Source organism: Mustela erminea, chromosome 10, assembly GCF_009829155.1.
Source record: "Mustela erminea isolate mMusErm1 chromosome 10, mMusErm1.Pri, whole genome shotgun sequence".
NCBI lineage: Eukaryota > Metazoa > Chordata > Mammalia > Carnivora > Mustelidae > Mustela > Mustela erminea.
Window position 1 is genome coordinate 72,699,519 of NC_045623.1, and position 13,440 is coordinate 72,712,958.

The 13,440-nt window shown below is 40.2% G+C and overlaps 1 protein-coding gene across 1 annotated transcript in view; it reads right to left on the minus strand.

Moving 5' to 3' along the window:
- Nucleotides 1-6,909: 6,909 nt before the first annotated feature.
- CMPK1 (cytidine/uridine monophosphate kinase 1) overlaps nt 6,910-13,440 on the minus strand; it is a 36,698-nt gene continuing 30,167 nt past the window's right edge. The window contains exons 3-6 of the mRNA XM_032301902.1: nt 11,844-11,996; nt 10,473-10,549; nt 10,141-10,237; nt 6,910-9,223 (exon numbers count right to left, since the gene is read on the minus strand). Coding sequence (XP_032157793.1) covers nt 9,182-9,223; nt 10,141-10,237; nt 10,473-10,549; nt 11,844-11,996 — 369 coding nt within the window. The 3' untranslated portion in view covers nt 6,910-9,181. The remainder of the gene's footprint in view (nt 9,224-10,140; nt 10,238-10,472; nt 10,550-11,843; nt 11,997-13,440) is intronic.

Here is a 13,440-nt window from a genome sequence, read left to right on the forward strand (position 1 = left end):
TGAGGACAACTGCTTAGGGAGGAGTGAGCAATCTGTTCCTAGGGTAGCTACCTGTCAGGGATGCTGAAAAAGACTGACTTCATGATACACTAGGTCTTTCTACCCTAGCTTATGTTTTGAAGCCAGAATTTGTTTCATAGTCCGACAGGGGGTTAAAAAAAGGCCGGGAGGCAGGTGCTGGGGGTGGAAGATCTCTCCAGCTAGGGCTGGTAGGGAAGTTGTTGAGTTGGGCATTAACTTATTCAATTATTTTAACATGCACTGTTAACTTTGACGATCCTGCTGTGGGAGATGCTATCTCAGGCTCTGAAAGAGAAATGAAATTTTAACAGCTGCTCCTGGGGAAGAAGCTTTTGGTAGAAGTCACATTATGATTAAGACCTGACAGATCAAGTTCTCAAGAAGTCTCAGGACTGAGCAGGGGGCTCTGAAGTATGTTTGTTCGACTAGGAGGGAGGAGGAGTTGTGGCTGTTTCGGTGGTTTGGGAGAGGGAAAAAGTGTCAGCGAGTACAGTGGATCCTAGAAGGTTGGGGCTGGAAGTAAGATGCCTCCCAGCTCTGTGCAGGGAGCCGGAACAGGAAGGTGCAGGCTTATGGGCACAGAAACAATTGACAGGCTGGCAGAACCTGCGGAAGGTGGATGTAGGACGGATGACGGGCGCCCCTTGGTGGCCACACTGAGTAACTACACCTGATACCAACCAGACACAGCCAGCACCCGGCTGATTGTTTCACTTCAGGACCAGAAGGGCCCTCTTGTCCACACAAGAGGACCACTTGTTGCAGTGAAAATGCTTTGTGGAATGCAGCTGTGTCTGGGGTTGTATGTCTGTGTGCTTGTGTTGCCCAGTTGGGTGGGCATACATGCCTATGAGTTTAGGCATGTGTATTTGTGTATGTGTCAGAGAGTGTGTATACTGGTGCTGGGGACTGGGCACATGAGCAGGTTATATGCAGGCATCGTGAGCACCGGAACCGGAAGGTGCATCTGTATGTTTGTATGTGTATCTGTTGGTACGACTGCTAGTGTCTGCGAGTGTGTTAATATAACTTTTGGGGCCTTGGCTTTCTTTTCTGTTACACATTGAAATAGTTAAGCTCCATAATCTTATTGTTTGTTTAAAGTTTGCTCTTGGATGCAGGCCTGTTTCAGAATAACTAGCAGATGCGAAAAGCATCCATTATGTATTTTTGCAATTAGCCGAAAACCCAGAAACTTTTCTTAAATAACAGACACAATTCTGTGGGTTGCTTATTGCTAGGAGGCGCCTCTTCTCCCCGGCTCAGGCAAGCCGGCCCCGGGCCCAGCCCTAACCCAGGCCAAGCCAGGGAGGGTTTGCAAACTGTCCCTAGTGAGATGGAAAAACCATTAAGGGTTCAGAATAGAACTCAAGGGACAGCTTACAGCAAGGAGGAAAAAGAGGAGGAGGGTGAAGACGAGAGCAGCCTCCAAAATCGGAGAAGCCTTTATCAATCTGCCTTATCCAGCCTAGTAGCTCCCCAGCATTCAAGTCTGGACTTGACTAAACCAACATAGGAGGAGTCCACATTCTTCTACCTGCCTTTATGGTTTTTGGTTTTTTTTTTTTTTTTTTTTTTTTTTTTTTTAAAGATTTTATTTATTTATTTGAGAGAGAGAGAGAGAGAGAGGTCACAAGTAGGCAGAGAGATGGAAGCAGGCTCCCCGCTGAGCAGAGAGCCCGATGAGGGCCTCGATTCCAAGACCCTGAGATCATGACCTGAGCTGAAGGCAGAGGCTTAACCCACTGAGCCACCCAAGCGCCTCCTTTATGGTTTGTCCATTACATTTCCCCACCTTGCCTCTGCATGTTCCTGTTTCCCATTGTTTGGTACACACAACCCCACCCTGTTCAGCGGGGTGCATTCCCCCCACCCCTCCCTCATCCTGTCATGCTTTTGCTAGTGCTGTTCCTCTCCTCTGAGGCAAAGCAGGGACCTCCTCACTGCCACAGCATTACCACCAAAGAACTCTCTGGAGTACCTATTCCAGACACTGGGGAAGGGACCCAGGAGGCAGAAAGAGAAGCTTAAGGAAACTTCTCAGTATTTGGATTCCTATGAGAAGGCGCAGGCTCCCGTGACGCTTCTCAGGCTTACCTCCCTGGTTCTATGGACAGGGAGCTATTTTGCAGCCTGGGTTTCAAGAGGGCCAGAGAACGTGGCTGGGGTTCCAGGTGGAGTTTAGACTTCAATAGCTACAGCTTGAATAGGATGGTCCACAGGCAACAGAACCTACCTATCTAGGGCTGGAAGATTCTAAAATATCTTGCTGAGTAGGCATCCAGGCTGCTTGCACACCTCCAGTGATGGAGAACTCACATCCTCAGTTATTCCAATTCACTGCTGGGCAGATTTGTTGTTGTTGTTGTATTTGTTGTTGTGGTTTTTAAGATTTTATTTATTTGGCAGAGAGAGAGAGCACAAGTAGGGGGAGCAGCAGGCAGAGGGAGAGGAGAAGCGCTCCCCACTGAGCAGAGAACCCGATATGGGGCTCGAGTCCCAGGACCCTGGTATCATGGCCTGAACCGAAGGAAGACACTTAACCGACTAAGCCACCCAGGTACCCCTGGCAGCTCTAACTTTAAAAGGACCTTTTGAGGGTGCCTGGGTGGCTCAGTGGGTTAAGCCAATGCCTTCGGCTCAGGTCGTGATCTCAGGGTCCTGAGATTGAGTCCCGCATCGGGCTCTCTGCTTGGCAGGGAGCCTGCTTCCCTCTCTCTCTCTGCCTGCCTCTCTGTCTACTTGTGATCTCTCTCCGTAAAATACATAAATAAAATCTTTAAAAAAAAAAAATTAAAGGACCTCTTGATCTGCTTCCAGGGGCTTAGCTGTGCCCTCAAGCCCACAATGAACACATCTACATCTCCCTTCAGAAGTCTAGACAGTGAGAGCAGCCCCCAGGACGATCCTCACCTTTTAAGACAGTGGCAGCTGGTGAGCTGAGCCATGCTACACTGTCAAGTTAGTACCCACCTGACGACTTCTTTAGAGGGAGAACACTTGTGATCTTCTCCTAGTCCTTCTCCTTCCCCTCCCACCCCCCACCAACCCAGGAGCTTCAGGGATGGCAGACTAGGCAACTCTTTGACTTGTGAGCTCTCATTAGGGTTGTTAGCAATTTGTCATTTATCCAGCACTAAGTACCTACTATGTGTTAGGCACTGTGGATATAAAGACCAAGAAGACTTGCTTGGCCCCTTGCCCACAAAGATGCAAGACCCAGAGTTTCCAATATTGGCTCCTGTCGCTATTTAGTACGGTGATTCTCAAAGTATCGGTATCACCTGGAACTTGACAAGAAACACAAATTCTCAGGCCATACCCAGATCTACAGAACCAGAAGCTCTGGGGTGGGCCCCGCAAACTGAGTTGAACAAGCCCTCCAAATGATTCTGATGCATGTGAAAGTTTGAGAACCACTGATTTAGATTCACCTGGGGAGTCTTTAAAATGAAATTAGAATTTCTGGGAGTGATGCCTGAGGCACTGGTTTAAAAAAGGAATGGTTTAAAGGACATTCAACAACTGTTCTCCACATCGAATGAAATCCTATTAAATGAATGACTCTGGAGCATCACTAGCTATGACCTTGCCTTTCCCCTTTCCAAGTTTTTGTTAGGAAAGACAGTGGATAAAAGCATGTTGGGTGTTAATTAAGAAATGTGGGCTAGAAGAAAGGAAAGCTGGGTTCTAGGCCTAATTCCTCTAGTACCTGGAGAGCTTCGAGGAAGGCACGTCCTTCAATATACAAGAGAATGTATTAAGAATAAAACGTTCTAAGAATCTGTTCTGTGCCAGGTCAGTAAGAAAATACAGAGATACAGCTAAGATCTCTCAAATTTCTTTCCCAAAGACTCCACACGTCAAGAACTACAATGCACACCCACGTAGGAGAAATTAGGCAGAGAGCCTCTCACTTCTCTCTTTTCCAGTCCAGTAAACACAGTCAAAGTGCTGAGGATACACCATAGTCTTACCAAGGCTTCAAGTAGAAATTTCTACTGAGCAGTTTCAGATCTGGAACATGAACCAGAAACTGTCAAAAGTCTTCTTCAGGGGCACCTGGGTGGCTCAGTGGGTTTAGCCTCTGCCTTTGATTCAGGTCATGGTCTCAGGGTCCCGGGATCGAGCCCCACGTCGGGCTCTCTGCTCAGCAGGGAGCCTGCTTCCCCCTCTTTCGCTGCCTCTCTGCCTACTTGTGATGTCTCTGTCAAATAAATACATAAAATCTTAAAAAAAAAAGTCGTCTTCATAAAGCAAAAAAAATTTTTAAGTCATAGCAGAGGAATAGTAATACAATACAATACAGTACAATAAGTCAAAAATCAATCAACTAGACTGAACTATGCATGGGTGGTGAGATTTTCACCAATACTTTGTTTTCTGATCCCAGTCTTTCTCTCCTGGTTTTCCTTCCAAGACAGTCAGTTACACTTTAAGTCTTCTCATAGTTGTGTGCTACAAGTAGAGGGAGGCTGATGAAGTGAAAGATTCATTTCCTCTCCCATTTCCACTGCTTTATGGTTCTCAGCATCTGGTCCCCTGGAGGAATGAAAATGGAATCCTAAGGAGGGGCACCTGGGTGACTCAACTGGTTAAGCCTCTGACTCTTCATTTTGGCTTAGGTCAGTGTCCCAGGGCTGTGAGATTGGGCCCCACATCAGGTTCCATGAGTCTGCTTAAGATTCTCTCTCTCTGCCCCTCAGCCCCACTCTTCCTCTCTTAAAAAAAAAAAAAAAAAAAAAATCCTGAGGCGCCTGGGTGGCTCAGTGGGTTAAGCCACTGCCTTCGGCTCATGTCATGATCTCAGGGTCCTTTTGATGCAGTCTTGTCTCCATCACAGATACTCTGGCCAGATTGTGGCAGCTGCTTTGGAGCCACTCGTGAAAAACCTTCTCTATAAAACTAATGAACAGCCTATAGTGAGCCATGCACAACAGCTTTGTGCTTTTAAGTACTAACTGCTGAACTAATTCGGGGTCTTTTCCCTCTGGTCTGGAAGCCCTTGGGAGCCAGGTGGTTGTGAGATGGCCAGCTCCACCTAGAGTCCTCAGATGGTTGCAAGCATTTGCAAACTGGCAAGGAATCTCAGCCAATTCAGGGGTTTTCTTGAAGGCCATCTTGAGTCCACTGTTATCAATTACCCCCCTGAATTTCATAGAAGCAGCTACTGAGAATATATTTCTTCCAGGAAGCCTCCTGAAGAGTAGCATTTGAATGTTCCCAAAGCTCACAGACATGTTTTTTGAATTTTACTTTCTTTTTTAAAATGTCGTTATTCAACCCAAGAGAACGCATCTGCTAACTATGCAGAATGCTGCTTAACTGCTCGATTCCACCGTGTGGAAGACACTTTTTAAAGGTTTGGATTATCTACCGTTAGGGTTGAGATGTGGTAACCTGCCTCTGCAGATGTGCAGGTGCTTTCCCTCTGGTCGGTTAGGGCATCAAAGGCCAATGTTAGGAAGCTGCATGAAGTTACTTCAAAATGTATCGTAAATAAAAAACAATTTCCTGTGGCTGAAAGAACCTCCCTTAGAGAAATGTTGATTTATGACCCTTGTCTCCCCCTAAATAGGAGAAAATAATTAAACCCTCTTCTCTTATGCCTCAGTCTTAGGAGGACAAAATCATGAAAGAAAAGCCTCTTTAAAAAAGAGGGACTCGGGACGCCTGGGTGGCTCAGTTGGTTAAGCGGCTGCCTTCGGCTCGGGTCATGATCCCAGCGTCCTGGGATCGAGTCCCACATCGGGCTCCTTGCTCGGCAGGGAGCCTGCTTCTCCCTCTGCCTCTAGCCTGCCACTCTGTCTGCTTGTGCTTGCGCTCTGTATCTCTCTCTCTATATATAACAAATAAATAAAAAAATCTTTAAAAAAAAAAAAAAAAAGATTAAAAAAAAAAAAAAAAAAAAGAGGGACTCAAGAAAAACAGGTTCTGCTCTCATAAGCAGGGACAGCAAGGGCCCCATACAAATCCAAGCCCTGGTGTAGCTGGCATAGCTGACCAAAGGTAAAGGGTGATAGCCAGAAATTCAACTTCGTCCTTAGCCCTCCCCAAGACAGGAAAGTTGGTGACCTGCAAAACGTAACTGAGACCGAACACACACACCACAGTCACAATAATCCCACCCATTCAAAGGAAAGCATACCTGGATCCGAGAATACGGGAGTCAGGGTGAGGAAATAAAGGGATAGGTGATTAGGACCATTTTTACCTTTTTTCCTTGGTACACAATAAATGAGCTTCCTTGCTTTTATTAGGAAAAAAATGCTTAGAATTAAGGCGCACTTAATTTAGCTGAAGCATGCAGGTAGGCTTGGGAGAAGGGAAATAAGCTATATAATAGTGATTTTTAGCCAAGAGAAGACATCTGAAGGTCTGCCCATATCAGGATGTTAGTTTTAGGTGGAAAACTCTTGGAAGGCACAGAATATATTTGCAGCACCATGGCTAGTACAATTAGTATGTGTTTGAAGATGAAGGACAAAACCTCCAGGGCAAAAATGCTGACCTGCTCTGGCCAATACCTTCAGCCACTATTATCTCCAGAGACCACTGTAGTGTCAGGCAACCACTCAAATTACATGACAAAGCCACAAGCCCCCCAAACCCTGCATCCTGAGATATTGCTGGCTGCCATTCTCCCTCTCTCGATGCTGTAGGTAGGTAATAAAATACACCATACTTGTGCCTCAATCCAAATTACTTCTTAAAGGAATGGGATAAAGTCATGCTTTCTACTTAATTCAAGATGTTCAAACACAATACACAGTGCAGAAAATTCTCCTGGATCCTGAACTCTGCTTTTGCCTTAAACCCACATGTTAAATATATGATACTTCTCGGTCTTTCAATATGCTTGAGAGAAGAGAAATCTGAAACAGCAAAGGCCATAGCACAAAATTTATTGGGATTATTTACCAAGTAAGTCATACACACATCCAACATCAATGAATGGAAATAAGACTAATTAATTAAAAAAAAAAAAAAAAGCAAGGCTTCCACTGGGGTCCTTCAAGAAAGTCAAAAACTTCTTGGTTACCGTATCTTTAACAAACAGAATGACCAAACTAATGAAGTCAGATGTATCACAGTCAAATCCTAAACTCAACATTGCCAACATGTTTTTCTACTCAAAAGCAAACAATAAGCAAAGGTTCATAACTTTGTAACTATTGTTTCTTGGTTTCTGTTCTCAAATGCCACAGAAGGATGTTTGATAAAAGGAAGCAAAGCACCTAGCCTCCGCAGTCTTCTTAAAAACCTTGAATTTGCTTTCCCAGTATCGATATAAATATTTAGATTTCCCCATCGGATGATTTTTTTCACTTATTTGAGTAGGAATTAAAAACCTTAGTCTTTACTCTTGCTTCATATTGCAGTTGTTTGATTAAACCACCAGTAACGTTCCTCTGTACTGGTTGGACTAAATCACTAGATAAGAATTCATTACAATATCTTCTAAGAAACCAAGATAATCTCAATACAAATTTTCATGGCTAATATGTTACAGTACTTACAGATACTTTATTTCTTAATGGTTAAGTCTGTTGAAAAATGTATCATTAATAAGTGAGTCTCATAAAACACACAGAAATAAATGAACCTATTATAATGTAAGAACATCCATAAATTGCACTCACTATTCCTGATGACTTTATACTTCTTCTTCTTCTTCTTCTTTTTTTAAGTAAACTCCAGTTCAATGTGTGGCTTAAACTCACAACCATGAAGTCAAGAACTACATGCTGTACCACTTAGCCAGCCAGGTGCTCCTATTCCTAATGACTTTAAACGTAAAACCTAATTACACAAAGACAAAATTCCCTACCTGATTTAACCTTGTACACCAAATAGCATAAATGCTAAAAGTGAGAAACATTTTAATAAATCTCACATTAAGAACCTTGGAATTTACTCTGCATTAGTAATGGCAGAAAAAGATAAGGAGAAAACAAATTTCTCAGAGATTTTTTTTTAAAGGAAGAATGGATTTAAGGGAAAATTCCTTTGGACTCTATAGCCTTTTTTTTTTTTTTTTTTTTTTTTTAATTCTGTACCTTTCAATGCTTCAACATGATGCAAAAAAACAATATACTAAATAAAAGTAGCCAGGAAAGAAATCAAACATTTATAAGATATATTTATTATTTTTCTGACCAAAGTGCAATGATTTTTAATCTCCTTAAACAAATAACTAAAAAAAAGTATTCAAGAAAATAAAACACAAATGGGAAATTAACCATTAGATGTTTTTACTACATACCAACCCTACGTTTAGTCTAAAAAACAAACAAAAACACTTTGAATGAAGTGTTACCAAAACGCTAACCAAATCATTTACCATAAACCTCGTACATGCATTTCAAGGTTCCACTGCTAGGAATTTTGTTAAGATCAATTTAAATCATTAATAACACTCTATAATAGAGCACAGGAACACAGGTCATTAGATGTGATCCTTGCCCCCTACCCTCAGATTTATGTCAGAATAAAGCTGACAAATCTGCCAGGCTCTGAACCCCCAGTGACCCCATCCCAATCCCTGGAAGCAAAGAAGATGCCCTGTCACACAACTTTGTATAAGTTGTAATAAAACAAAGCCTATTTTCTTACCTTTCTATAGGAAATGGTCAGTTATTTGATATATACTAAAACACTTCCAGGAATTCATTTCATGAATTTACCAAACACATTTTGCAAGAACTGACTATACAAGAAGTTCCTCTGGAATTTGGTCCACAAATTCACTTAACAGGTTGGAAATTTAAAACTTGCAAGAAAACAAGGAAATGGGGAATCCCTAATCCTAACATGTTGTAATTATTAAAGGGATATACAGACATACTAAAAAGTTTTGCTCACAGAAGGCACAAACTATAAAAGGGATATGCTTTCTGAGTAAAAACAAAGAACTACGCTGATATCCTTCTTTGTTTTGTGAGCACCATAGCTAAGATGAAGTTAGACCCGAATTCACTGTCTACTCCTATAACCAAAAAAATTTAAGATATAAAATTTAATTTGTCTTACTCTATACTTTCCAGCCATTAATTGAGATGTAATTACGAAAGATTAAAATTGCCTTAAAAAGGGGTTGTAATAGCAGCTATCAAAGCAATATTCAAGCATGATTTCAAGGATGCCTTTAGGTTTAGAGTTAGCCTTCTTTGTCAAAAATCTTCACAACTTCATCAAAAACCTGCAAAGGACAAAAATAATAGTAATTTTAAAAGAAGGTATTATTAAAACACTATATGGCTAAGTTCCTGTTAAAAAGTCAATTTTTTATTAATTTTCAAGATGTATCATTTAAAAAATATTGTAATTCCTTGGTTTCATCTATTTTACTTTAGACAGTAGTAAGTAATATCATAAATATGTACAAAATTGTGAACAAGTGCATTCAATTTTATTAGTATTTTCAGGACAAATTTCTTGATCAATAGCAATTATTTGATAAAATGTAAACTGCTGTGGCTTATTTTTCTAGTTCTGGTTCTAAAGCACTAAGTTCCCTGATGTATCACCTCACCTCTTGGGAAGGAGTAATGGATAAAAAAAAAAAAACCAACAGAACCATGTGATAAACAAGGAAGGTCCGAAAGGAAGACTCAGGGTGGGAATCAGGGCAAGAGGAGCTGGATTAAGACACTAAAAAGAGCTGCTGGGCACTGAGAGATCACAGATTTTTAGAGGAGAGAAGGGCTGGGTCTGGAAGCCCAGTGCCCCTGGAGCTCTGTGCTCTGTGATGAAGAGATGGAAGCAGCCTGGGGCCCTTGAACTAAGAGGACTCGCGATTCACATTAGAGATTTTAAAAAATGAACGTGGTCCAAATCACAGTTCTCAAAATGCCAATTTTCCAGTGCTTGAGAAAAGAGGTTTGGAATTAATAAACTATCCACTTCTTGTGAAGAACAAGTCTACAGTTGTAAAATCTATTTTAGATGCTATTCAAAAAGGAGGGGAAAAAAAATCTCATTTTTCATTTAGTCTCCAGGGTCTTGAAAAGCAAACTAATAGGTCATATCTCTTTTTCTCCTGCCTACATACCCCTTTTGCCTGCAAAATCACACTTTTACTCGACTTTTCTTTTAAGGCAAGCTAGGGATACTCACTTCATCAACAGACTTAGAGGCATCTATCTTCTTGACTTTCCCCATTTCTTCGTATAAGTCAATAATTGGCTTTGTTGACTGAAGATAGGTCTGAATTCTGCAAAAGCAGCAAATAATACAAGGTTCTACATATCCTCCCATTCTTCCCCATGTTATAGGATTGCTCAGAGCACAACCCAGATCTGACCCAACCAACTCTCTTTTTATACCAGACATTTTACATATTTAAGCATGGCATTTTCTTTCCCTGGGCAAACTGAGGTAGGTATTTAATCTGTGCCTCAAGTTCCAAACTTAGCCTAAGGTGGTGATGTATAAAATCTGCAAAGTACCTCTTCTCCAAGCTCTCTCTGTTGTCATCACTTCTACCACTACTCTTTCCCCTCTCAAGGCATCGTTCAATACAGATCTAAAAAGAAAAATAATAAAAAGTCATTACAAAAAAAAAAATCCAAATTTGCCTTTCACATTTGCCATTCTTTTAACCTGAAAAGAGAACAAAGTTTGAAGAGATTACAAAAAAAACCCCTACATTAAAACTAATTTGTCTAATTCATTAATCAACATGCAAAGTCCTTTTAAATTTAAACATGTGGTTCAATTTATATAAACTAGGTTAAATAAGTACAGAGCATAATAAGAATTCATTCATGACTCAGTTTTTCCCGTGCACTTTTTTTTAAACCGCAATAAAAAGAAGATCTGTATGTGTGTGCTTCCATCGAGGATATATTATTAACTTATTAGGTATGAATTACATGCCTCAAACTTTGTTCCATTTTGCTTACTTTTTGATAATTCCATAAATATCCAAATATTTAAGAATCAACAAATTTGCATTTGAATAAAGTATCCCTTGTTAATCGTGAATAAACATTCCTTAGTTATAAAGCTGTGGTGAACATTCTAAAGTTAACTTTGAAGAATAAGTGAAAACATATTTTTGGGGGTTGGAAAAAGAGACTTAGATTTTTAAAACAACTCAAAGGCTGCAGCAAGTCTCTCCACCAGAGGCACATTTGCAATTCAGCCCAAGAATAGCCAACTTCCTTCAAGGCAGTAATTTAGGTTCGTATTCTTTCAGGCTGTTGGCATTAACTTAATGAAGTTATATTACAGCTGTCAAACAGTCAGGCCTCCTAATTAAATGATCCTGAGAAATTCATTTAGCTATTCAAAGGTATGTCTGGATATGTTACTAGAAGTACCAGGAAGAAAAAGAATGCTTTCTTGCTTTTTTCAAGATCATTTCACTCTTAGAAGATAAAAATCAAGCTATCTTTTTTCCTTTTCAAATCAAGCTATCCTAGATGTTTCTTTAAAATAAAAAGTTTTCCCAACTCCCCCAAAAGTCTTTTCCTAACATCCTAAGGCAATACTCTGAAAAGAGCACATACCTAAGAGGAAACAGCACAGCCTCATTACCTAACATTATTGTACAAGTCAATTCTTACTTCAAAACAAAGCAAATACTTGTTATCTTGAAAATCAAGCAAATTTTAGATACACAAGGTTGCTGATACCGAACAGTTTTTAGTACTCCAACAGCAAGACAGTACTGTTCCATTCATCCATTTACCAGTCTGAAGTAAAACTGCTGCCCATATAAAATGCAAAGATAAGTAAAAAGTCACTTTGTTTTTCCCTAATAGTTGACCATCAGTTAGTGAAAGCCCATGTGAGCAGATGAAGATCTTAATTACCTCATTATTACAGTCAAAAAACAGAACGAAAGACACATCTGCCTTCCCATCCATGGTCTTGTTCCAACCTTGAAGGTTGTCCTGATTTCTTGGAAACCCATCAATCAAGAATTTATTCTTCTGAGCATTGGCAGCCATTGTGTGATCCATTTCCTAAAAGAAAAGGAAGATTCAGGTTCAAGAGGACATCAACAAAATGTAATTTCTTTCTTTTTTTTTTTTTTCCAGTGTTAACATGTTTAATAAAAGTATATACTAGGTACAAAAGTAGCCTAAGTGAAGGAGTGACTAGTTTTATGAGTTTTTTGGGGGTGAAGGTATAAGAAAAGGTTTAGGGGAGCCTGGGTGGCTCAGTCATTCATTAAGTGTCTTCCTTTAGCTCAGGTCATGATCCTAGGGTCCTGGGATTGAGTCCCACATGGGGCTCTCTGCTCAGAGGGAAGCCTGCTTCTCCCTCTTCTGCTCCCCCTGTTTGTGTTTCCTCTCTCTCTGTCAAATAAATAAATAAAATCTTAAAAAAAAAAAAAAGGAAAAGAAAAGGTTTGACTCAGGAGTGGTGTCTATTTGAGGGGATATTTGAAACAATGAAGCATAAGCAGAAATGTAAAAAGAAAAAAGCTCCTAAGGTAGATATTAATAAATGACTACAAAATGCTGACAACACAGAAGAAATTAAAATATAAAGAGGTACAGAATTCTATTAATTTTAAATTATCAGCCAAAAGATTAGTTGAAAAATGTGGTGAAAGGGTAGAGAAGTCCTTTTTTCCAGATTTTGGTTTTTTTTTGCTTAAATTTCAATTAACTAACATACAGTGTATTATTAGTTTCAGAAGTAGAACTCAGTGATTCATCTGTATTATTTAACACCCAGGCTCATCATATCACAGGCCCTCCTTAATGTCTATCACCAAGTTACCCCATCCCCCACCCTTCTCCCCTCCAACAAAATGCAATTATTTAAGCAGGGTGGTAGAGATACAAGTGTTTCTTTTGTTATTATTATTCCTTAAATCATTAGTAAAGAGTGGAGGGTGCATAGGAAAAAAAAAAAAAAAAAGACTTAAAGGAAATGATCCAATGTAGTAACTTGGGAGTTACAGGCAAGCAAGTATCCCTTCCCAATTTACACGCATACACACATACAATTTTTTCTCTGAAGTTTCTAAATTTTCTACAGTAAGTATTTATTACTTTCACATATACATTCACAAAGTTATAAATAGCAAAAAGAAAACAAAATAAGCAATAACCAGTACCTTTGCTCCAGCCACTAGAGGCCCTATCTTGCCTTCCCCTCCCCACTCCCAAGTCATTTTGCTATAGGAAAAAGTATGCTCCTTCTGCAGGCATTCAGATTCTCTGCAATAATTCAAATCCAACTGCACAAAGCTTTGGACAAATATAAAGAGACTGCTAGCAAAAAGTTAACACATTTTTTACTGAAGCTAATTAAACTTTAAATGCCACTAGCTACCCCATAACACAGGTAGTAGAGTTAAGAATTCAGTCAAGGAAGACAGGAAGAACAGCACACTTCACGATCTTCCCCAAAGTTTGAGGCCAGAATGTTGAAATATAGGACAGGAGATGCAGA